At 34.0% G+C, this 27,366-nt stretch overlaps 2 protein-coding genes across 2 annotated transcripts in view; both read right to left on the bottom strand.

The window, feature by feature from the left end:
- Nucleotides 1-15,007, bottom strand: part of LOC140049849 (scavenger receptor cysteine-rich domain superfamily protein-like) — a 43,005-nt gene extending 27,998 nt beyond the window's left edge. Inside the window, exons 1-9 of the mRNA XM_072094799.1 lie at nucleotides 14,742-15,007; nucleotides 7,885-8,041; nucleotides 5,979-6,136; nucleotides 5,269-5,580; nucleotides 4,168-4,482; nucleotides 3,417-3,710; nucleotides 2,605-2,919; nucleotides 1,481-1,783; nucleotides 211-540 (exon numbers count right to left, since the gene is read on the bottom strand). Coding sequence (XP_071950900.1) covers nucleotides 211-540; nucleotides 1,481-1,783; nucleotides 2,605-2,919; nucleotides 3,417-3,710; nucleotides 4,168-4,482; nucleotides 5,269-5,580; nucleotides 5,979-6,136; nucleotides 7,885-8,041; nucleotides 14,742-14,889 — 2,332 coding nt within the window. The 5' untranslated portion in view covers nucleotides 14,890-15,007. The remainder of the gene's footprint in view (nucleotides 1-210; nucleotides 541-1,480; nucleotides 1,784-2,604; nucleotides 2,920-3,416; nucleotides 3,711-4,167; nucleotides 4,483-5,268; nucleotides 5,581-5,978; nucleotides 6,137-7,884; nucleotides 8,042-14,741) is intronic.
- Nucleotides 15,008-15,950: 943 nt separating this feature from the next.
- Nucleotides 15,951-27,366, bottom strand: LOC140050043 (4'-phosphopantetheine phosphatase-like). The gene is made up of 15 exons (XM_072095056.1): nucleotides 26,980-27,366; nucleotides 26,081-26,387; nucleotides 24,939-25,215; nucleotides 24,423-24,594; nucleotides 23,775-23,965; nucleotides 22,703-22,784; nucleotides 22,174-22,274; nucleotides 21,697-21,852; nucleotides 21,007-21,119; nucleotides 20,352-20,439; nucleotides 19,962-20,113; nucleotides 19,764-19,866; nucleotides 19,142-19,246; nucleotides 18,604-18,773; nucleotides 15,951-17,463 (listed from the first exon to the last, which is right to left on the bottom strand). The coding sequence occupies exons 1-15, from the start codon at nucleotides 27,074-27,076 to the stop codon at nucleotides 17,265-17,267; spliced, it is 2,313 nt and encodes a 770-aa protein (XP_071951157.1). The 5' UTR covers nucleotides 27,077-27,366; the 3' UTR covers nucleotides 15,951-17,264.

Raw genomic sequence — 27,366 nt, 5'->3', positions numbered from 1 at the left:
ACATACCTAATTTTATTTCATTTATTTTTTCTATTTTTATATATTTAGGCAAATTGCCAAGGATAACAATAAGCGAATTAATTCACTATCCTTCTTAAAGGTGGCAATCCCGTTCACAAGACAAACATATACAAGATGCTCTACATAAACAAAGTCTTATTACAAGTATTTGGAAGTGGATTTTTAATTTGTAAATAGTTCCCCAGTCACCTGCATTATTAGAGTCTATACAGATGACACCTGCATCTTCATGATGTCCACAATTATGAGTCAACCACCCACGGTGTCCGCACTCGTCGATGTATTCTTCTGTCCCAACACAGCTAAGATCGTCCAGAAAAATTTGACCAACTCCCTCACCGAATTTCTGACAGCAGTTGCTCGAGTCTGCTTCGATGAAGCCAAGCTGTCGACAAATAACATTAGCTTCTGGAAGGCCAAAGTTGTCATCGCAAATAGTTCCCCAGTCACCATTGTGCTTCACCTCCACTCGTCCCTCTCGAGATGACCCGCCATCAACCAGTCTAACAGTATTTGCCGCTAGTATAAGAGAAGGCCAAAAAGCAGTACATTAATATATTATCATTATTAAAGAAAATCGGTCGCAGAAATGTAATTTCTGAATTGAATATGAACACAGATTTGGGAAAGATAATTAATTTAGATTATATTAACAGGTAAAATTGAAGAAGATATCAATTTAGGAGTTTAACGCAAAAAAATCAATTGCAAAATAGAAGGTAAAGTCTGCAAATAATTTGGCTTAAGTCTGGAGAATGAAATATTAAAAAGATAAGTACGATGCTATACAATGCATCTTACTTAAGGTCGAAAATCCAGGGACAGAAGGAATTAACAAGAAATCTATCTCTATCTATATCTTGGAATACATAAAGTTTATAAACAGACTATAATATTATATTATTTACTGTAACTTTTGAACCCATAACAAAGTTAAGAAACTCAATATCCTATACAATTGTAAAGTATAAGGTTTCAACATTGTTAAATTCTGTATTTATACTAATCTTGTTTTGCTGAATTGTACTGTAGATAAGATAATAATGAGGAGTATGTTATTGCTTAATGTGAAAGGTTGCCGTCAAAGGACGTAATTTAAATAGAGATAAATACTTTAAAAATTATAATTTGACCTTTAATATTGGGAAATCCATTGACAAATCAACAATCCACAAACAACATGAAAAATCTTCCTTCAAAACACAGAGTGGTAGACCTTCTTTTCTTTTTTCATGAGGGCCAAGCAGAACATTTTTCAGCACACACTCAGGAATGTGGATGCATGTTTGATGCAACCATGGAGGAAAAAAAATATTTTTTCCTCCATGATGCAACACATTAAAACAAAACGAAACTAATGAAATGTTTAATTTAGTATAAAATTACTGTACTGATGTCTGAATTTTTTTAAGAATTTAGTTGTCGTAAAATCAAATGTTCCCTGTCTGTCATACCTTACCCTGACATACAACTCCACCAATATGACCACTTGGACATGATGTATCATTCCAAATGCCTTGATTACAGTCTGAAATCAAATTCTCATCACCAGTACAGGTCAACGAGCTGATTCGAGGAACTTCTGAGCTTGTGTAAAAGCGTAACGCTAGAACATCAGTGTTGTGTACCTGACGGCAGGTCACATTCGCAGCTTCCAGAGTCCAGTCTTCGGCACAGATATTTCCCCATCTACCATTAACAAGAAGTTTTACAGGGCCGATGTTAGAAGAAGCTTGGTTTGTTGGGGAGTGGATTCTTAAATCTGAAAAACAATGTGTGAACACACTTTAAAATACAATCTTTTAAACAACATACAGTAGAACATCTCTAGTGGGACCAAATGACATCCCTATTAATCAATCACATGAAATGAATGAGGGGAAATATATGTTTTAGCACTATGGCCAACTCCTATAGAGGAGACACCCCTATTAAAGTGTCCCCTCAATAGGAATTATACTACTGCAATAGCATTCTTTTTAATTTTCCTTTTGTTTGTTTAAGGTGTAGCATGGAGAGCCAATCCCCAGGGTGTTAAAAATTGGATAAAGATAAGATAAAAATACAGATTTTAGTATAAGTCGACCTTCTAGAACATGAAACATATTTTATGGCCAAATAAGGAACACTACACAAAGTCTGACTTAAGAACCAATGAAGTAAGGCTTTCTGTAATTTGGGATCTAAAGTAGATGTTTTTATGTGATTGAAATACATTTTATGTTCGTTCCCACTGAACTTTATATGAAGGAACAAGCTGTCTACACTATCCAACTAGTTTTGATGTGGCATGGTTGTGGTGTGATATGACATCAACGTATCCATATATGGGCACATCACATTTTTTTGTCACATAAAGTTTGATAGTGTAGACAGAGCTTTAAATTGATCATGTTACAAAAGATTGTAATCAAATCTAAGTGAATCAAAGTATTTATATCAATTGCGTTGATAAAGTGATACTCAACATTGCAAATACACAACGTTTAGCAAGTGAAGATAATAAAATTAATAAATGAGAATGCAATGTTCTAAAATTCACTAAGTTCAGTGGGAACCGGGCTTTATTCTATACGAATGTACCTGAACAAATTACCCCAGCATCTTCATGGTGCCCACAGTTATTGTCGCCCCATGATTTGTGCGAACATTCTTCCAATCGCCTTTCGTTTCCCTGGCAATCCATGTCATCCAGGTGGATACTACCATTACCACCAGGATACTCGTTACAGCACTTGGCGGATGTTACGTCGTAATTGCCAAGTTGTCTGCAAACGACAGCCGCTTCTTGTATGCTCCAACCATCATCACATACAGTGCCCCATTCATTATTATAAAATACCTCGACGCGTCCTTCCAACTCATTCGGTCCATCTTGTAGACGAATTTTGATCACGGCTGGTAAAAAAGAAACAGAAAGTAAATGATGATGAAGATATATTTTTTAATAATCATCAAAGTAAACGAGTTCAGGGAAGTGAGCTGGAAACCATAGCCATAAAAGCAAGGCTCTCCTCAGCCGTGGTTCTGGTGGTAGAACAAGTCTTCTCGGATAAGGAAACTGTACACATCTGGCTTGTGTGTACTTTAAAGAACACAGTGCACCTTTCAGGGGGTTACCCCGGTGTACTGGTCTATCTCAGCTCCTGTTGTCGTGATTTACACAAATGTGTGCAATTCAGCGCATTGAGGCTGCAGGTTATTCTCCCACATGTACGTTTACAAAGTAAAGGCAATACTGCATAACAGCGGTTCATGTTTTAGGACGCCACATTTTAAACTTCAATAGATCTATATGCAGACACAGATTGGCGAAGGTGGGACAGAGTTACAAAGATGCTCATCAGATATGTATATATTATGGTCAGAGCAGCTCTAAGACATTTGTATCTTACCATCACATTTTATACCAGCCAGGTGTTGACCTGTACATCTGACATACGATGACCGTGGGCAATCGGATAGCCTAGATTCAGTTCCATTGCAATTAAAGCCACCAAACAAAGGCTGTCTGCTTGACCGAGTGTCTCTCACGTATACAGAGAGCGCACTCGTGTTAAATAACTGCCTACATGCTACATTGGCGTCATTGATATCCCAGTCATCAGCACAGATCTCACCCCATTGAAGATTTTCGATAAATTCAAGTTTGCCTTGAAGGCTATCCTGATCTTCAACCAACCGTATATCTAAAATAGTAGTATATTAAAAGTTTGATAATCAAGTTTTTAAAATATCTGTTTTTGGCAGGGCTGTACTAGACGGAATTATTAGTTCCTTCGGATACCCATTCAATTAATAGAAGAAACCGTTATAGCCAATACATACTGTAATTAAAAAATAAAAAATAAAAGTACTGTTCTAATTTGATTTTAAGTAAACTCTAACCATAATACCAATATTTTTACTTGAAAGGTTACCAAGATTAAACGGAGCATAAATATACCGGAGAGGCAACTTTAATGGTTGTTTGGTTTTATAAAAGCGACCATATGTTTTCACAACATGCCACTTGACGACACAGCTATTGGGTGTAAAAGTCATTCTACACATTGTCTTATGTTTCTGTATGTATAACAATAAAACCAAGTTACTAATTTAATTATTCAACTTTAAAAAACCAACTAAATTTGGATAGTGTAATACCTGAGCAGTGAATGCTAACGTCTCGGTTGTGTTGACAAACCGGATCATTTCCTTGGAAAATGCAGTCTTCAACTCGTCGTTCTTGTCCAGTACATGTCAAGCCGCTGAGAAGTATCGGCCCTACGCCCTTGCCAAACAATGCACAGCATGAATACGCGTTCAACGAGCTGGTAATGTAGTTACCAAGATGGCGACAAACAACTTCAGCATCGCTGGCAGAGAATTGGTCATCGCAGACAGTACCCCATTGGTTATTGTATAACACTTCCAATCTGCCTTCTAGTGGGTGGCTTCCATTTACTAATCGTATATATTCTAAAATCATAAATTAATTTATTTCTACGGAATCTTTTTCAACCCTGTCACTACATTTAAATTTAAACCACAGCACCCCTTATTATAATCAATATCATATAAATGAGCCCTGAGTGTTAAAGATGTATTGTCCTTTTTGAAAAAAGTGGGTCATTTTGTAGTATCATAATAGTTATTAACTTTCACCAAAAATTAGTCCAAAAACAAATCATTTAACTGATAAAACAAATGTTTTTTTGTTCAAAGTTTTCGATCAAAACATCTCATAATGCAATTTGTAATCTTAAAAGGATATTTGTGGGAGTGGGCCTACAAACTTTCTTAAAAACGGTATTTTTTGTCGGGTTGCCCATTTTATAATAGATTAGTTCAAATGTTTCCTTACATCAATATTTTTAGTTGTAATACTTCTGCTTTTAATGTCATTTTTAATAATATATAAATCTGTTTGTTCCTTGTTCTTTTTTATGTAAATCAAATGTATATTTTATGGCGATCCTGTTTTGGTGTTTTACACTGTTGGATCTTGAATAAATAAATAAATAATGAAATTTAATGGACTTTCCTACAATATATTTTCCTTTTTCGGTAACATATTTTTGAAAAAAAACCCCATAATATTCCTTATCTTTTAATATAAAACAATTTTGCATATAAACCATAATTATGTTAATTATTGTTTACTGTAGATAAAAACATTCTGTATGACGATGTTTAGTTTTAAAATCACTCAGTTTTATTGTACTGTACTTGTTTTGGTTTCACATTGTCCTATATAGTACTCACTTGTACAATTGACACCTACATCCCTACTATGATCCCGACAGCGTACGTCCACACTACTCCCGGAAGCTTTCTCACATTGCTCAATCGACGCTTCCGTTCCAGTGCAATTCACATTGTCTAACTGTACAGTGCCTTTGCCAGGCTTAACCCTTTGTATATGTTCATTGGCCGAGTACCCGCCTAACATTCGACATACCACATACGAATCGTTAATATCCCAGTTTCTATTGCATATGGTTCCCCAGTGGCCATTCATAAACACCTCTACTCTACCGTCCAAAGCTGTTGACCCATCGGATAGCCTAATTGGATCTACAAAAAAAAATGCTTTTTAATAAAAATATATACAACTGACATTTTGTATTTATGATCAAGTGTTGCCTAAGTTTGTAATTTTTTATAATTAAAATTGGAGAACTTAGTACAAATTTTATATATATTTCATACCCATGGCAAAACCATATTAGAGATATACCATGACAACGACTATAAATACAATTATTTGATTACAGGAGACTTATCCCTTCTTTAGGACACTATTATTCAGGAGACTTCTATTTGGCCAACATTTTTCTGTGCGACAAACAAGGGGCAACATATGTTTTCACACTACAGCTAACTCCTATTCAGGGAACACTCAAATTAAGCGGACACTTTGTTGGGTCCGGAATGCGTCTGTCCCCTTAATAGGGGATTATCGTAATACTTACTTGCACATACAACACCAGCATCCTCCCAATGGCCACAGTTATGGCGCCCCCAATCATTAAAAAGACATTTCTTTATTGAATTTTCATCCCCGCTACATTCTACGTTGTCCATATGTATTGGTCCAGTCCCTGGGCCAAATGACAAACAGCAACCCAACCTACAGTAAATATCAAATAAAAATGTTTAAAAAAAATGTTAAAAAAACACATGTAATTCAATCAAAAAAGCTATTCTTCGCATAGGCAGATTCAAGGGGGCTCCTCTCACTCCCCCTATTTTAAAATCTTGGATCCGCCAATAATTACTGGTTACTATACAGTACGTGTTGAGTTCCACGGAAATACAAAGCTCTGCAACATTATGGTTTCTTCAATTCAACCAAAACATAATAAGTGGTGCCGGTTTTCAAATTAACAAATTAAATTCTCATGGCGCATTGCAATGAATGAAATTAAGTAGTAACGTCAAGATCTGAGCTTTGATGGTTTGTACTACCATCATACACTTAAAGAAGATGTATCGTCCTCCAAAAACATGAAAAATGAAGATTAATTAAATCAGACTAGTTTTAATAAAGTGAATCACTTCCGTAGAAAAAAAACAAAAACATGATAAATGGTTAAATTCAACAAAAAATCCATTTGCTGGCAGCCAATTTGACCATTTTTTGCTTTAAATTTTTTTCAGGTAAATACATTTTTTTTCGATCCAATTTTTGGTCAAAGTGGATAACTATTATGTTACATTAAAATGGCATATTCAACAAAAATTTTGTAAGAATTATATTTTCAGGGGGACAATACATCTTTAAGGGTTTGCTACATCATTTTCTATTGAGCACATTTGGCACCATTCTAGAGAAGTATAACTTTAAAATCAGAGTGAACAATTCTTCTTACTCAATGCGAAAATTCCTATACTATAGGAACTATACTGTACTATACTATAACTATAGTAGCTGTCAATATGTTAATCACAAAATCTTGATTTTATTCATTTTGGAGAGAAGGGAAAATGACAATTATGGTGGTTTAAACAAGGAAAGAAGAGGTACCAATTGTCTGGTCCATTACACGTTATAAATTTTTATATCAACTAAACAAACCAGATAGGGTTTTCATAAGATACACAAGAAGTTAAACAAATAAAAAATCAAATTGAGTGAAAGTCAACGAACTGGAATAAATGACAGTATAATTGCACTCCAGTATTTTACAGCTTACCAATAACACCACAGGGGACAAGTTGCCTGTGCAGAAAGGAGACCAATGATTGACTCAAGCCCCAAGAATGGTCTGTCAATCAGGTGAAGCCTAAAGTGCTTAACAAATATACAGTACAGTATATTTGTCAAACTAAATAAAATAGGGTGCCATACAGTGAAGGGATATATGCTAAAACCTAGAGAGCTTGAAGAGGTTAAGGTCATGATAAATGCCCTAAAGCCCCAGACTACTTTCTGAATAATGCTCCTGAATTATTGGTTTTAAAAAAAAGAAAACCATAATCATCTGGGTAATAATTTGTTGGCTGGGCTCTACAAGTCATATTTATTAAAGTTAAGGCCAATTTACAGTAACGGTACTTGCGGAACCACGTAGCTTATCCCACGTAAAATGACACAGATTCTATATTTTTATTACCGTTACTGTTGAAATTGGCCTTTAAGGTGACCAGCTTATACCTGTACAGTAAAAATCACTTCTTAATGTTAAAGATCTAACAGGTACAAATTTCCACGAGGGATGCTGACAATGCAAAGACAGCTACAGTACCAATCCAACTACTGAAAATTTACTACAGCAGTAGGCCTGTTGATATATTTGTAGGATATGAATTTGTTTGCAGTACAGGGAAAGTTTTTGTGTTGCTTTTTGAGAATTCAAAGTTCATTCAGTAACTCACCTGGCAGCCATGTTGTATCCAAGTTGTCTGCAAACAACATCTGCATCTTGGATCCCCCAATCATCGTCACAAATTGTACCCCACAATCCGTCATAAAAAACCTCAACTCGGCCCTCTAATGAGTTCATGCCATCACTAAGCCTTATATCTCCATTAACTAAGATACAATGGGAAACAATAATAAACTGACTGATTATGGATCTGTTTCTACTGCATAAGCGGTTTATTTAAAAAAATACTTAAAATGTAATTTTTATATTGACTGCATTTCTGCTCAATTTTTGCTTCAAAATAACCATTTAAATCAGTGGGTGGTCGTTGACAAAAATCGTTAGAATTACCCAAAATGCAATTGGTCCTGGCGGTTAATTCAAACGTTACTGCAGTGTAGTTGACTTAAGGTCAGCAGCTGTCAATCAAATAACCATTATTTTGTGTTGCAGCTAAAAATTGCCCAGCAATAACCGGTTAAATGGCTTTCTATCATCGAATTGAATGGGTGTTTTTAACCGCTATTTTTGCGCTGCCATTTAACCGGTTACTAAAAATTGTCCTGTTTCTGCTCCTATTTATTCACCGGTTATTTTTATGCAGCAGAAACAGGACCTAAATCCTTGAAGAGACACTGAATAGGAAAGTTCAAGTGAATTTCCCAATAGCCCCTTTCAATAACTAACTCCTGGTGACTGATTGTTGGAAGTGAACTGAGAAACCCGACATAATAACAATGGATCATTGCAAAGAAAACAATAACAATTGCAAGTTCAACACCTTTACAATGCGAAAGGCCTTCTTGAGTTGTGCACAACCCGGACAAGTTTGTTATTCTTTCAGTTTATAATCACTGTTGGTGGACTTGGAACACATAAACACTGATAACTGGAATTGTTAACTTTCACATTTAAAGATGTATTGTCCCCCAGCAAAAACATAAAAAATAGAGATTAATAAATCAGACTTTAAAGATGTATTGCTCCCCTAAAACATGAAAAATAAAGATTTTTAAAATCAGACTTTAAAGATGTATTGTTCCCCAAAAAAATAAAAAATGAAGATTAATAAAATCAGACTTTAAAGATGTATTGTCCAACAAAAGATGAAAAATAAAGATTAATACAATCAGACTTTAAAGATGTATTGTCCCTCAAAAACATAAAAATTGAAGATTAAAGAAATCAGACTTTAATAGACAATTTTGCAGTTTTTTAATTACGCTATTCACTTCTGTAAAAAAAAAAAAAATTATTTCACTTATTTAAAGTTAATTTTAACCAAAAACTATTGTCTGACCAAACATTTTTGGTCAAAGTGAATACTATTATATGACATTAAAATATATTCAACAGAAAATAATTTTTTTTTTTAGGGGAAAAACTTCTATCTATTAAGTACTATTTGTTCAGATACAGTACATACCATCCTCAGGTCTAATCCCACCTATACTTTATGTCTGATTTCACAAACATGCATATCTCCAGGTATAGTCTCAGTATTGACATTTGGTCTGGATTTAGGCCTCTCTCTAGCCAGTTCAAATAAGTTTTACAAGAAATGAAATTAAACCAATTATTTTTTTCTTGAACCAGGGATTTCCTGGGTATAGTCTCACCCCGCAAAGTCGGCCCAATTTCGTTTTCTAGGGGGTGGAATTATACCAGAGGATATACAGTATTATTAGTCAATTTTTTTGGTAGGCTGATTCTTTTTCCCTACTGGTATATATAAAATCAGCTACCATAAATCTGAGATGACAATGTTATGGGTTGCTTATTTACAACACTTCAAGATGTAAATATTATAGTGTTCACATCATTATAGGCCATAAACCTTTTTTTATCTACAGAATGTATACATTACATTTAAATGATGAGATAGGCCTACAGGTATATCATGTTATATGAGAACATTACATATGACATAAACTATGCAGTTAAAAGTTTAGTACACTGAGTAATAGTCTATTACTTTATTAGTCTAATCTATATTAATGAAGGCCATTTATATTTTTACAAGATACTGTACATTATAAAAAAGAAATTAAAAATCAACTGTACTGTACTGTGGGTATTATTACAGCTTTTATTTGTTTGTGGCTTAACAAGCACTTACAGTAGCCTGGGAATGAAATGAATTTTTTCTGTGCATGAAGTGCCCTTTTCATACCAGCTAAACTCTGGCCTAGTGTGCGGCAATTTTTGCCCGTTTTGTTGAATTCTTGGTATAAAAATATTAAACAAAATCATTATTTTTATTCAATTTTGTTTTCCAAAAAGTGAATAGTTTTATTAAAACTACAAAATGGTCTATTCATAGTTTGTTCAGGTTGTTCCCTTACATTTACATAGTAAGACAGTACCGTACATTCCAATAAGTTGCAATGTAACAATGTTTAAATTAATACTGGACTAATTCCATGAAAAAACTACAAAATGGTGTATTCAAAGTTTGTTCAGGTTGTTCCCTTACATTTACATAGTAAGACAGTACCATACATTCCAATAAGTTGCAATGTAACAATGTTTAAATTAATACTGGACTAATTCCATGAAAAACACTTGTTTGTTATGACAAAATACACATTTAAAATGATTGATGAGGAATTCAACTTCCCATACAAATAATCAGGTTACAAAGGGTCAATCCAAGTTCTCAAAACCAACAAAATCCAAAGAGGTTTAACATAGATTTGAAACGCAGGTGAGTATTTTTACAAAAATAAACTAGAAATATGTTGGAATTATTTGAAGCAAAAGTATTAGGCCTATAGTATTTTGATTTACAAGTGTTATATCAATTTACAAAGTATTTTAATCACACAATAAATGTTTTTTTTAAAAATCACATACAGTATAACTACACAAACAGCCGCTGGCACATATTTTACAAACATATTTAAATGGCAAAACCAAAAGTTTGCAAAAAAATGTTTCAGAATAATAAAAACATGTCTACAGTATGATTTGCATTTAGCAATATACTGTACATAGCAATTATAATAGACACAGATGAAAACATCAAACACAATTTAACAAGTTTTAACAGTCTTGATTGAATTGATTGAAATTTATATTTATACTGGGTAACCTCTTCAGTCAAAGACTGGTCTCCCAGAGGTGATCAGTGGCTGTGATGTACTAATACACCGGGGTAACCCCCTACTCGTCTCGAAAGATGTACTAGGTTCTTTAAAGTGCACACGAGCTAGATGTGTACACTGAACCCCTGCCAATGTTATGGCTACGTAATTACGGTTCCACTGTCTTAACCGCTCGGCCACTCACTCACTCAGTCTTACAACATTCAACACCAAATAAATTGTATGCTATTTTACTTTTGGGAAAGAACACCTAGTTCAAATTTATTTTGTTGTTGCTTATAGAAAATGGATATACTGATATCCCCACACGTTCCCATTGAAAATGGATATACTGATATCCCCACACGTTCCCATTGAAAATGGATATACTGATATCCCCACACGTTCCCATTGAAAATGGATATACTGATATCCCCACACGTTCCCATTGAAAATGGATACTGATATCCCCACACGTTTCCATTGAAAATGGATACTGATATCCCCACACGTTTCCATTGAAAATGGATATACTGATATCCCCACACGTTCCCATTGAAAATGGATATACTGATATTCCCACACGTTCCCATCGAAAATGGATCTTGACGTTCTCATGACAAGTCCATACTGATGAAAGATATGTGATGTGGGTAAATCTTCAAAGAAGATTTTCAAGTTACAATTTTTTATCATCGACGACAGGTCTCTCGTTTGGGCTTTACGATTTTTAAAATAACATGTATTCCAGATGCAAATACAGATACTACAATAATGATATGGAGTCATCATTTCTCTGTCTACACTATCAAACTTTATGTGACAAAAAATGCATTGATGTGTTCATGGACATGATGATGTCATATCACTACCATATTTGGCCGTATAACTGCCATATTTGGGCACATCACACATTGTTTGTCAAACTAGTTTGATAGTGTGGACAAAGCTAAGATGTTTTAGCACGGAAATCGTGTAATTGTGAATAAACTGTTCTTCTGGTTAGCTGCATAACAACAGATACTCTTGGTATTTGCAATTGTTCACTTTAATAACTAATGTAAACAGGTTAAATAAACAATATGTCTCCTATTAAACAAATAAAACAAATAAATGAATACTCTCTTGTACCAAGTTAAATATTCTAGTACAATGACCGACTGAGAGGTGTAATACTCTATACATATACCAAGAGTCTTAAACGCCTAAACAACAGTCGAGCAACAGGTGAGGATTGGATGGTATCCCAGGAGAACTACCGGTACTAAAATACGGTTCCACTGTTCTACTGTAGCTCCAATGATTTCAGACATTTTAAATCAAATATTTACAAAACATGAATTCGTGGATATTAATAAAGGAACACTCATAGCACTACCAAAACCGGGTAAGGAAAAGGGTCCAACTAAGAATTTACGACCTGTTATTCTACTTAACACCATACGCAAGTGCCTATCGCTTATAACACTGGATAGAATTACATCGAAAGTAGACGCATTCTTACCACAAAGCCAAAGTGGGTTTCGCAAAGGCAGAAGCACAAGTGATATTGTTTTTACACATTGATGGCTTATAGAAAGCACAAAAAGAAAAAATAAATATTTACATAACCGGTATAGATATGTCAAGCGCGTTTGACACCGTGGATAGAAACAAACTCCTCGACATACTCAAACATATTATAGACGAAGATGAACTTAGGATCGTTAGATTTCTGCTGAGTGAAACCGGACTAAATCTAAAAATAAAAGGTGCAAAAGAACAGCCAATATTCCAAACCAACATCGGCACCCCTCAAGGAGATAGCTTAAGCCCGGTCTTATTCACTGTTTACCTTGAGTCTGCGCTACGAGGAATCAGAACAATTATCCAAACAGAAATACCTCAAGAGATATCATATGCTGATGATGTAGATTTTTTTAGTCTAAACAGCAAGCATAATGTAAACGAATTAGAACGCCATTTATCAACTTTCAACTTAAATGTAAATAAAGAAAAAACAGAACACACTATCGTAAGACGAGAAAAAGAGGACATACAAGAACAATGGAGAAACACGAAAAAAGTAGGATCGCTCCTTGGGGACAGACAAGACATAATTAGAAGAAAACAACTAGCGCGTGTAGCAATGACCAAACTAAACTTGATGTGGCTTCGAAAAGATAAAATCAAATTAAAAATACGTATCAAGCTGTACAACTCACTAGTTAAAAGTATATTACTCTACAACTCTGAAACATGGGGACTCACAAAAGAAGAAGCACATAAACTCGACACATTTCACAGACAGCAACTTCGCAAAATCATAGGTATCAGGTTCCCAGACAGGATATCGAACATAAATTTATACAGAAGGACAGGAACAAAACCGATTTCATTAGAAATAGTCGACGCAAGATGGAGACTATTGGGTCACATACTTAGACAAGACCCATGTACACCAGCTAACACAGCAATAGGCTATTATTTCAGCAACACTACCAATATAAAATTTCGAGGAAGGCCGAGAGAACCACCCTACCAATAACTCTCAGCAACGACCTACTCACCCTTTATAAGCATAATACAGACATTAAGTATCCCGGACAATTGAAAACCAAGAAAGACATGAAACAACTTAAAGAACTAGCCAAAGAAAGATCAGACTGGAAGAAACTAGTAAAAGAGATTTACGGAGCAGCCCAAGCGGAAATGTCGGCAGACTTTTCAGCGGAAAGGCAGTAATAATAATATATACCTGGTTTTAAAATGGCTTCCAATTGCAAAAGACCAGGACTTTTAAAGAAGATGAGAAAACGATATTATTGATACATTTTTTAACCGTATTAAAAAAATGTTAATAAGCCGCGGGCACTACAGAACTAATTTGAAAGCACCTGGTGACTGAAAAAGGAAATTAAAAATTAAATTGATGAAAGTAAAGGCAATTTTTGCATCACACAAGTTGACAATAACTTTGGCAAAATAGTATCAAAAGTCAGAAGGTGACTTAAATTTTTTTAAATGGGGTTGTCCACCCAATTGTTTAGTGCACTTGGTTACAATTTTTTTCACCTTACACTAGTCAAAAAGACAGAAGAACCCTTTTTTGGGATCTTTATTAGGTTTCCCGAATAAATAAAATGTAAATTTGTGCTTGCCACGGGACTTCAGGCAAAGATTCTGCGAGCATCCACTCGGAAGAAAAAACAGGGAAGAGCATGAATACATTTTTTGGATGATCTGTTGTTTGGGATAGTCAATAAAGTACATGGAGTATTGCAATACTCTTTGCTTGTTTTCTTCAACCTCCTCGCTCTATTTGTGGATTCCATCATCATTCTTGGCTTCCCCATTCAGCAGCATGCATCCTGTCAATGTATTGTTAGTTTTGTTAATGTTAGTTAAGCACACTGTATTAAAATACACATGTTCACCAATTAAAATATCAAAAGACAATGAAAACCTTCCAAGAAAAATGAAAGTGAATAGCTTTGTCAACACACACTCTCATCAACCTCGTTATCATCTAGGCCTACCTATGTCAAGGTCACTCCAAAACCACACATTTCGATAAAATTAAGTTTGACAAGCAAGTCTTTCTCCTACCTATTCACCACCAGTCAGCTGCTTGACTCTACTAAACTACATACACCACCAGTACATGATAATTAATAATAATAATATTATTTTATGTAAAGCTTACCGTACACATTATAAATGCTGACAGAAAATCACAATATTATTAGGCTATAGACAGCCATCCATCTACCGTGGCAAGGGACAAAATCAATTATCTTACCGGGTGGTGGTAATGTTGACTGGACCAGCTGAGTATTGACAGTACGAAATATCATCAGCGTCACGACTAAAAACATCATAAAGATCTGTTTAAATATCCAATACAAAGTCCAGCTATTAGTCTCAGAGTTCCTTTTTAAACATACCATTGTGTCGGTAATTTTTTTACTTCAAAAAAACTACATATCAATAAGATTATAATCCTCATAAATACTGTGCGTAATTAGTACTCTCCCTCTGAGGTCCTCACTCCTCCACACACGTCCGACGTGCTGAGCGGAAACTTCCAAAATGACAAAAGAAGAAAGTGTGAAGTTCTGTCAACTTAAGGGGTCAAAGTGCAAGTAAATCAAATCATGTGCCTGAATTAACCCTCTAACTCTCTCTTTTTTTGTGCAAATTAATTGGATCATTCATCACAACATTGAAAAATAAACAATTTATCCCAAATTCAATTGATGGAATTTGATGTTTGCAATTTCTATTCTTCTCATTTGTTTATTTTAATTTGAAAAGTGCAAAAAACAAAGGCAGTTTTAATCCACCACATACGATTATTAAAATTTAGACAAATTAAACCATTGATTTTATTTTTGTAAAAGTGAAGAAAAAAATAGATTTAACATTTTAATTCAATTAATAATACAATTATCTTATAAATGGCCAATTTATAAAGTTTTAATTAATATGTTTTTATGATTTACTATGTTTGTTTTATTAGGCAAGCTAAAAGAAGGTCACTGGAAGAATAATGGCCTGTCATTTATTCTGAAATAAAGTTTAAAACTAAGATATCACTATTAATAGAGATATCTTTATTAAGAATAAGATATCTCCATTTAAAACTAAGATATCTCTATTATAAACTAAGATCTCTATTTAAAACGAAGATATCTATAAAACTCTATATCTCTATTAAAAACTAAGATATCTCTATTAAAAACTAAGATATCTCTATTTAAAACTAAGATATCTCTATTTAAAACTAAGATATCTATTAAAAACCAAGATATCTCTATTAAAAACTAAGATATCTCTATTTAAAACTAAGATATCTCCATTAAAAACTAAGATATCTCTATTAAAAACTAAGATATCTCTATTAAAAACTAAGATATCTGTATTGCTTGAATAAATGACAGTTTGGCGTGCCATACTGGAGACATCCTGTATTAGTAAATATGTCATGATTTAAAAAACAAGATGGCTATAAGCATACACAATAAAATTTATTAAACATCTCTCTTAAAAATAATTTTAAAACACAAATTACATATATATGGTTATGCATTTTGATATGATATTTTAACCTACAATAAAATCTTTCAAATCACATACTTTGGCATACAGTACTTGTTTGGCTTGTTTATACTATACAAATATGACAAAAATCAAAACAGAAATGTAAAACAAATTCCACGTAAAGAAAGTAGCTCAATTATAACAATCTTCAGGTTATCTTTTTACTTAAATTAATCGATTTTCTTTTTAAATTTCAATTAATTGCTTATTTTTTACAAGCTTTTAAAATAAATAAAATTAAGATATATATAGTATTACATAACAGTAACAAATGATTTAATCACATAATTGTTTAGTTACTGCCTAAGTTGCTTTGCTTCAGACCAGAGCCAAGCAATTGGTCAGGTTTTTGCCTTACTCTGAAAAATGTTTACCTAAGTTAGGGTTATGAACTCCAGGCTAGTAATCTACTGTAGAGGTTGTAAGTTCGAGTCCAAAATAAGAATTTTTTCTCAATTTGTACTTATAGCATAACATACAAATATGTCAGAGAAGAGCAAATATTATACCACTATTTAATATCGAGAAATGCTTTTTGTTTTACTGTCTATATGTATACAATGTGTGTGATGTGGGGGTCACTACTATTACTACACACCAAACATGCATAGTTGCTACACTATCTATATTAGCATAAATTCTGGTCCAATGGTCAGTACCAACTACTATAAATATAAACTACTATATAAATTAAAATAATTATAAACAGAATCATTGCATTGAAAATGGTTGAGAAAAACAAATTTGATGATCAATGGAAAGTGGTATATCAATAGAGGCCGTTATACATATAATAATAATACATATAGGATAAAATTCTCTTATATTTCATTCCCCAAGAATAAATTAAATATTCATATTTTATAGTGTAAACAGGCTCTTACATGTTTAAAAGCGTTAGTTATATAGTTTTAATTTATACACTACAATCATCCAAATCATCTTTAGTATATTGAGCTTCATAATAAAATATCATTTTTGTATTTTCTAATTTTCTGTTTTCCTATACTGAAATTCATTCTTAATAAAAAGCCTTGTCTTTTGTATCATAATCAGTAATGCACACAAGAAACAGCCTCATAAAGTAGTCCTCTAGGGACAGAGTACCTATTCTTTATCATCATTTAAATGGTCCGCCCTCTAGAGGCAGAAAACCTATTATTAGACTTCATCATATCACTGTAATTTTATTTACAATATCATTGAACGAACACCATGCCTACTACATTTCATATTTGACAACAATACTGAACATGCCGCCTCCAAAACGTTCTGCTAACCACTTGTTTTTCAGCACGGCGAGTTTCAGGCTTTCGCACGAGAAGCGTGCACTGTAATTCGTGTGAATCGCACGTCCCATTCCCTCCAAAATAATAAGGTCGGCCTCGTTACAGCAGGATGCTATTGTTTGATCAATGCGACTGAAAGAAAAGAAATAAAAAGTTAACAAGTTATTTGGTAAGAAAAACAAATAAATTTTAATTAAATAGAAAATTGTTTTAATATATTAGATACCTTTTAAAGTAAAGTTACTTTTCTACTCAACTATTATGATGTTGTTTGACTAATTAAATATTAAATAAACTAATAATAATTATTACAACACACCAAAGTGCATCCTTTGCATTTGATTGGTTGGCATTAATTTCTCCCATTTCAATGATTGACGATATCACTGCACACTCAGCTTTTTGTAAACATTTTTTAGATTTAAATTACGAATATACAAATTAGGTAGGGAGGAAGGCTTGTTTCCGCGATTTAATTTCAACCTAACTGTACGTACATCTTCTATAACTGTTGTTAAACTCCACATCCAAAATCTGAGCGCTGTCTTTTGACTAGGTTTAGCTTTTGACATTGATAGAGCATTGGATTAATTGAATAAAAGTTTACTCTAGAACAGTGTGTTAACACATTGACTGCCAAGGCATTTTCCGTAATTTCTGTCCCAGTGCCAAGTCCCGTTTACATATTAAATTGCAGTTTGAAAGTGTAACATCTGGTCACAGACTATCATGATGTCATTCAAAATACGATGGCGGGAAAAACCGTTGAGACGTATAAATACTAATTATATTACTTACTATATATATATTACTTATATTATTTACTATTTATTATTTTTATTTACTATTAGCGCAATTTATGACATGTTTGAGATGATTATATTGAGTGTGAGGGCGCCATCGTATCAACCATATTCAATGCATGAGGGAATAAACACAAACAAACATATGACATTTATTTTTAGATTATCGTTTACGTACATCATTCATAAACTGCCATGCGATAATTCCTGTTCCAATAACCACTGCCAGCGATTCTACATACAATACAAAAGTGCTACGATTTTGACGTAGTATTACGTCTTGGCAAGTAGCAACACGCAATTTTTGACGTATAAATACGCCGTGGCAGTGAACGTGTTAAAAAACTAATAATTGTTCTGTGTTCGTTGAATGAAAGATTACTGTATGTAGAGTAATATTGAAAGCCTGACAGTCCTATTCAACCTCAGAATACAACAATCTGGCTCAACAATTTTATTTTTTATTTACCTCAAATCTAAACATGGTGAACCACTACCATTTTGAATCAACTGCAGTTGCTTCTCATAGAGGGCGGTCTTTATTGTCTCGTCCATTGTAATAATACGCTCCACAATAATAACTAATTCATTATGGGTAATGTCATTGAGGGCAGGCTTTGAATTGGCTGAAAGGATCACCTTAAAATAGAAAAAAAGAAAATATTTTATTATAATATGTATGTCAGGGAAAAACAATTACTGTATATCCTCTGGCATAATCTCGCTCTCCTAAAAAACGAACTTTGGCCGACTTTACGGGGGGAGGGGGGAGTGAACTACACCCGGGGAAACCCTGGTTCAGAAAAAAAAAAAGGATTGGTAAGCATTTCTTGTAAAAAATCATCTGAATTGGCTAGAGAGAGGCCTACATCCAGTTCAAACGTCAATACTGGGTTTATACCGGGGGATATGCATGTTTGTGAAATTATATAAAAAGTAGTGGGTCGGATTATACCCGAGGATATACGGTATTATTTTAATAACAAAAAATGAATACTATGTATTACCTGTGTTCCTCGCTTTAAGAATTCTCTGACGAGTGGGAATATGCCTAAAATAATGTCAGCACCACTGTTATCTACAAATATAACAACTCGTTTATGAGGTGGACCCTGTGGAATAAAGAACACAATCATTGACATAAAATTAAATAAAAATTTATTAGCGTTAAAGGTGATAACAGATGTCCCAATAAAAGCATATTACCAAACAAGAGAGGTCGCTATAAAAATTGAAACTATACTATCAAACTAAACAATCCAGCTCAATTTACACTATCAGACTAGTTTGACAAAAAAAGTGTGATGTTCTTAAAGATGGTACGATACGATAGTATTTATTGTCATTTATGCAACAAGGTACAAATGAAATTTGATTGGTTGATTTACATTTGATTTGATATATCATCGTGTCCATATATGGGCAAATCAAATTTTTTTTGTCACATAAAGTTTGATAGTGTAGACAGAGATGTAGACAACTGGACATGTCAAATGGAAAAACATATTTGTTGTCCGGGTTAACAACAAGTAGTGGAAACTACATTATGAATTATAGGAATATTATCTTCCATATAAAAAAATTGGGGAAAATTGGTCTGTCATAAAATAGGTAAAAGTAATTTCTAACCTTTAGCCTCTCTAACCATGCATCCAAGTTATCCACCAACCAAGGTCTGGGTTGGAGGCTAGACTTAGCCTCCATAAAACCAAAATTACCCTTTTCTAAAAGTCTGCAAAGGAAAAATAAAAATATTTTAAGCTATTAAACAATACAGTACCTGTAATTGCAAACAAAATTTGTAAACATTTGAGAAGTTTTTCTTACGTAGTGACTGCTTTAGAACCCCAATCAAACACATTACCAGCCAGAACGCCCTCTATCAATGCCATTTGTCGTCCAAGCCAAGCCATTGAATCCAGCTGATTTAACCGACTCGGTAAAAATTTTAATGCTGCTTCATTTTCTTCTCGTTTCAGCTATAGTAATAAAAAAAAAGTTACAGAACTGCTATTTTGAATGGATAAATTTAATAAAAGTAGGTGAGTTATAAAACAAATAATGAATGTTTTGTGTTCATAACTTGGCTCCACCTCATTAAAAACGGAATGAAATATTCTAACCATCCAACTCATAAACATTCATATATTTGTGTAAAGTTGGTTTGTTTATTTTTTTCGATTCCATACATGCATATTTTTTGGCATCTTTACTCACATGGCAATATGGATCAGGAAAACTAAACTCATACAGACATTGCTCTCGTGTCTCTAGTAAACTTCTAACGGTTAATGAGCCGAATGCACTATAACAAAAAAAACAAAAACAATTACACATACTTATTTCAATAATTAAGATAAACTATCAATTGAGACTAAACATAAGCTAGGAGTATTCAATTTAGACTAAGAACAAAATTTAACCTAAAAATATAGATATATTGTCCCCCTGAAAAATTACTTTTTTAAATTTTTGTTGTTGAATATGCCATTTTAACGTCACAGTATAATCATAGAGATATTATTTCTATGATATAATCCACTTTGACCAAAAATTGGATCTTAAACAAAATTTTATTTACCTGAAAAAACTGTAATTTAAAGCAAAACATAGTCAAATTGGCTGCCAGCCAATAAGGTTTTGGTTGAATTTAATCATTTAGTTTGTCATTTTATAAATGAAAATATTATTTGTTCAGGTTTTTTTTTCTATGGAAGTGATTAACTTTGTTAAAACTACAAAATGGCCAATTCAAAGTCTGATTTGATTAATCTTCATTTTTTATGTTTTTGGGGGACAATTCATCGTTAACAGTGTTCTTTAGTTGAGAAAATCAACAAAACAATATTTATTTTTGTAATACAGTACTTACAAAGGCTGGTCTTGTAGTATTCTTAGTCTTTTTCTATATTTTTCTTTAAATTGTTCAGCTCTATTCATTGCATCCTGTGTTGACGACTGACTTTTCACTGCATAGTCTCCAACCTAAATATACATTAAGTATTCAGAAATTAAGAAAGTGATTGAAAGCGTGCTGTAAATATTTAGGCCCATATTGAAGATACAGATAATGGTTAATGGCTTTAAATTTGTATAGCGCATAATACAAATAGTCTCTATGCGCTTTGGACTTGGATGTTACACTTTTCAACACCATGTTTCTCCCCTACGGTTCACATCATGTCTGTGCAGCCACTATAAAGCGGTATCTCATTTGTCCTCAACAAAGTGGCCAAGTGTGAACTATTACACCGAAGTAACCCCCTACTCGTCTCGAAAGATGTACTAGGTTTTTTAAAGTGCACACTAGCAATATGTGTACACTCTACCTGCGATTTATAGTCCATATCTGAGAAGACTCTACCACAAGAACTATAATGGAGCAAGAGAGCGAGAGAGCCTCAAACCCTTGCCTATGTTATGGCTGGATTAAGGTTCCACTGTAATAATAGCCATTTGCTAAAATGAAAACTAATTATGAATAAATTATAAATCTGTATGTTTCTCAATACATACATTTGAGTACGTACTGTAGATGCTAAGAAGTGATTGCATCACTTACCCGTGTCAAGGCTTCTTCAAAGCATTTCAACCAATAATCGCGTGCATCAGAATCATTCGTCAAGTCTACTAAATCAGCTACATAAGAGACTGGACATTTGAGTCTAGGACAAGGCACATAAACTCTGTCTAATCTATTCATCTCAAACAAATCAAACTAAAAAAAAAATTTAAATTAAAAATTACAAATTAAATAGTGTACAAAAAAACAAATACAGTAAATGCTGTGGGAGCATCGCATTATTATTAAATTATAACTCTTGCCTCATGCTAAAAATGAAGTTTTGAAAAATGAAATTTTAGTTTACTCGATATTAAGACAGCTCAGTACAGATCGCCGGCTTTTGAAAATTTCGTGTACACTTTTTCACAGTAATTAATTGAAATATAGCTATAGGATTTTCAGTGCAAGAATTAGGCATATTCAACAACATCGAGAACATGTATCTGTAAATTGTGGAAAAAGATAACTACTCACTGAGCTAGAGATACCCGTTTCAGAAAAATCAACGTAAGGAGTTGGACTACTAAATCCAGAGCTACCAGCAAAATTCTCGCCCCATTGGTATTTGTCTGTATCTGTACAAATAAAAATATATATATATTTGAATTTTCAATTTTACAGCAATACATCATTAAGACAGCTATGATATGGAAACCAGAAGGTAGGAGAACAGTGGAAGGGGAGAGAGAATACCTTGGATGGAGGACATGGAACGAAGCAAACCAACTGGAAAATTTCCACTGCAGCCTTATGGGTCTGAAGAGGTTAGGTAAGGTAGGTAACGTCAATAAAACTGGCCCCGAATGCAACATTTTGTGGTCAGAGAATGCCTGGTTAGGTGCTATTACACATTCAGATACAGTTATAAGGAAGAAAGTAAATATTACTGCACAATATTTTTTTGCAAAACTACCTCTATGCGATATAAAGAAATAAATGGCTTTATTTTAAAAATTTGATAGCAACTGTTTTATAAACTGTTTTCAATCACTCTGTTCCTTACCATCTTCCTCTGCACCTTTAAGAAAAGCACCGATAGCACCAAGATAACCCTCATGTCTTAAATATAAGGCCTGAACTTCTCCCTTTAAAGAAATAATAAAACATTGAAAAAAATATTACAATAAACACTTAATCAATACACAAGATTTGAATTTTTATATTTAAATTCTATATGTGTGAATAATTATGTACTTATGGACATGTATATTGTTTAAAGGTTGGCATTCTCACTCCTGACAACGGTCTAAGCATTTTGATCGAAACGTAGAGAAACTCAACAGTTCTTTTCAGAACTAATATACGTGGTATATGTACATGTAGACTACAGTATCTTCATTTTGTCAAGACCCATTCCCTACACTATGTTTTTAAGGTTGTACAGTACATAGCGGTAGACGTTACTGGCCCATTAGGGACTTTACGAAACAGGACGGAATGCCACAGGACGGTGCTCATGCATAGAGAGATAATGCTGGTCGTCATCTTCGCGCAAGGGGCATAACTAATAAAACGGCTATTTGGACTGTTTATGATTTTACGCTGTAGCAAACACAGGATATTCATCAACCTCTCCTAACCGTCCTGTTTCATAAAGTCCCTAATCTCTTCTACTGGTTCCACAACAGTTTCTATTCAGCTGATATTACAGCACTGAATATACAGGAATGATGTGACCTTATATTTTGTTGAGGCTTTGTATTGTCTCAGAGCAAAACAAATGTCATTGTATATTAAGCTCTGTCTACACTGTGAAACATTTTGTGACAACAAAAATGTGATGTGCCAATATATGTACATGATGATGTTGTCATAACACTATCATATTTGGGAATATCACTACAATATTTGGGAATATCACTACCATATTTGGGAATATCACTACGATATTTGGGAATATCACTACCATATTTGGGAATATCACTACCATATTTGGGAATATCACTACCATATTTGGGAATATCACTACCATATTTGGGAATATCACTGCCATATTTGGGAATATCACTACCATATTTGGGAATATCACTGCCATATTTGGGAATATCACTACCATAATTGGGCATTCAACTCACCTTTGAGAAATAATTTAAAGCAAACGTAATGGCCGCCATTATGACTGGGTGACCACGAATAAAATACCCTCCAAAATATACACGCTTCATATTTTCTAGATTAGCGTAGAGACACGTCATCTGTCCGATACCGTTACTTATCATCAAAAGAAGACTCTTGGCAATGTCTTCTGGAGCGTACTCTTCATTTTCTAAAAATATAATTTATTTGAATTTTCAAAAAAAGACAAACATATACACACGATGCTCTACATAAACAAAGTCTTATTACAAGTCTTTAGGAGTGAAGTTGTCAATTTGTCAATAGAAAAATTGACAGGACTTGAATGAACCCAGGACACTTGGATTGGTAGCCAAGCATCATAAACACCAAGCCACAACTCCACTCTTTAAAGACAAACAACTTCCTTTTCAGAAATCTCCTACATAATGATTTTTAGAAATAATGATATTATACTGTATATAATATAGTAACTATATACAGTATAACTGTATAATGTACCTTAAAAAATAATACAGATGTTGTGTCAGTCACTTATTTGGACTAACTGGGGCAAGTTAAAAAATGATTTAGTTTTCAAGATGATAGGGTTGGCCAAATTACAATTTTTTTGAAAGCAATTAAAGCAAATGAATAAAACTTGATACCTGAATTTGATTGGTCGTCCATAGAATGCTTGACTGTTCTACCAAAGTGGCATGCCAAGAGATCTTCAGGTAACCCCATAGCGGAATATGCACCACCATAGATGTCTTTCACCAGCATGTCCACATTACGATGATCACCGGCCATGGCAAGTTTCAACAACTCATCAAAACCCTAATCAAGAATAGCAATGATACGTATTATAAATTATTATCAAAACTGTAACAGCTAACATGGAGCTATGTATTTTTGTCCTTTTTTCTATAAACTACTTAAAAAATACCTCCTCTTAGGAAGAAAGTAGTGTTAGCATTTACCAAGGACATAGCAACAATCAATATAGTATGCTGACATAAAGTTTGCGGTAGAGACTTCATGTTAGAATTACATACAGCGTGTAGCGCAAACTTTATAACATAAATATTACCTACCTGCTATTGGCGAATTTTTTTTGCTGTTAGTTGGGTTTGGAAATAAAATTTTTTTTTAAATACTCAAAAAAATCTCGAAAAACAAACCTTGGCTTTTGTTAGTAGCGAACCAAGCCCCCAGAAGGTGCCACCACCCATTGCTGAACCACCAATCCTCTCGTACTGTGTCTCCGATTCCACTTTGACAATGCTAACACCAGAACCAATGTTTACCAGTAGGTAAGGGAATATGTTTTGGTCCGAGGGTTGGAATTGGTATTTTTGATTGGCATGTCGTTGAAAGATGAACGCTTCATCTGGGATATTCCTCAGGAGAAAATGTAATCCTTTTATCAAGCAATCCATCTCGTCTTCTTTTTCAATCCTATAGAAATTAAAAGTATACATCATCGTCACTCTATCCTTAAGCCTTGTCTACACAATCAAACTTTATGTGACAAAAACATGTGATGTGCCCATATATGGAGATGATGATGTCATCCCTATTATATTTGAGCATATCACTACCATATATAACTAGTTTGATAGTGTAGACAGAGCTTTAGGAAGACACTTTACTTAAATTTGCCTCTCTCCACCCAGGTGTATAAAATGGGTACCCGGTTAGATCAAGACACCACTTCTGATTACTAGCTGCATTATGGGACTATGTTTCAATACGTGTTTGATAAAAAAACCCATATAAGTTCTAAACAAACACTCTGTCTACACTATCAAACTAGTTTGACAAAAAAATGTGATGTGTCTAAATATGGTACTGATATGCACAAATAGCCAGCCTTTTCGGCATATTTTAATGCCTGTTTTTCCCTCTGGGCACTGCTTATGGGCCACAGTAATGCACTTGTCAATTGTATGACCCACTATACGACCCCCGGGAGAGGTGCGTCATTTGTCCGATGTGCGTCATACCTTTGAATACCATGACGCACCGGTGCGTCAAAAATGTGACTTACCTTTAGGTGACCATGACGCACCCATTTTGACGCACTGTGACCATGTTGTTTATGATATGGTGGGTGGTAAAGTGACGGATATTGACACACCTTGTTCATTGATGCGACGTACCATCTAGGTTTTTTGACGCACCCCTGCGTCAGTAATTATTTGTAAATGACGCACCCATGACGCACCTCTCCCGGGGATCGTATAGTGGGTCATACAATTGACAAGTGCATAAGTCCCCTACTAGGTTTAGTCATTACGTAACTATCGGTTTGTAAACTTACGTTACTGCTAGTTTCTCCGATAATAGTTCTTTATACTTATAAGCTCCACCACCCGTTGCCTTTACAATCTTCCCATTCATCTGTTCCTCATTCTCTATCAAGTTCTGCTTAACAAAATCAAGGCAACTTTCGATGTATTTGGTTTCAAATTTGATGAAATGAAGGCGTGTTGAGATTTCTTCCTTTTCCCCAACTTCATATAAAGGAGGACTTTCTTTTCCATCTTTACACTGCTCTTTGGCTTCCGAGCAATGGCTTTGTTTGGTAGGCAATGTTGAATAGTATGCTAATTTGCATAATGATCCACCTGGGTATGGACAAAATATTTGTTTAATATATAAAGTTATTATAAATTTTAGATATAATATCGAACAGTGGATTCAAAGTTATTCAAATTGGACATTTAAAGTTCATATATCAATTTTAAATACACGTACTGATTGATCAATAGAACTTAAATTTTAATCCTTAAAACTATAACTAGCCTAGGCCTACTAGCTAGGACTGTATAACTATAGGATAGTATAAATAAAATAACTAAAACAATATGTTTAATTGTAATTTATTTATGGAATAAATTAAAATAAACTAAAACACAATACACACCAACAACATTAACATTATTATTATTAATGCAAGTTTAAATGAAGGATATAGAGACAATTACTGACTGACTGGTAGGCTAGGTCTAGTCTAGGCTCAGGCAGTCAGCAGAACTTCAAGACCTGGCTGCTGGCGCGGGCACAACAAGCTGAAACAAACGGACCAGCTAGGCCTAGCCTCTAGCTAGTAGTAGTAGCTAGGCCTGGCCTAGCCTACTAGGCCTAGGTAGCCCAAGCTTAGCCTAGGCCTAGGCCTTAGAGGCTAGCCTAACTAGACAAGGCTAGTTGCAAACTTACCAATATCGATAGCAAATCGTTTTGCATTCTTTAAATTTCTAAAAACTTGATCAGGAGGTAATGTTATACATTGTGCATAACTAGATGGTTCAGACATGACCTCAGTTTCGCTTTAATTAATGTAAAATAAGTTGACGTAAAAGTTTCAAATGAACAAAAATAAAGTCACGATTGTCAATGTGCGCCCTCTATAAAGAAAGCCCTTTTCATAATTATAAGCTCCTCCCCTTTTTTTCAGACCACACCCACTTACTTCCCTGGGATAGAGGTCAGCTGTTTTTACACACCAGTTTGTTTACCTTTTTGCATGAATTCGTTCTGTGATGGTATATCGATTTAGTTTATTTATGTTCTCGGGTCTCTTGGTTGTACATCGGATTATGTAAG

The sequence above is a fragment of the Antedon mediterranea genome, chromosome 5 (assembly GCF_964355755.1).
Source record: "Antedon mediterranea chromosome 5, ecAntMedi1.1, whole genome shotgun sequence".
Classification (NCBI taxonomy): domain Eukaryota; kingdom Metazoa; phylum Echinodermata; class Crinoidea; order Comatulida; family Antedonidae; genus Antedon; species Antedon mediterranea.
This window is presented reverse-complemented; position numbering and strand designations above follow the sequence as displayed.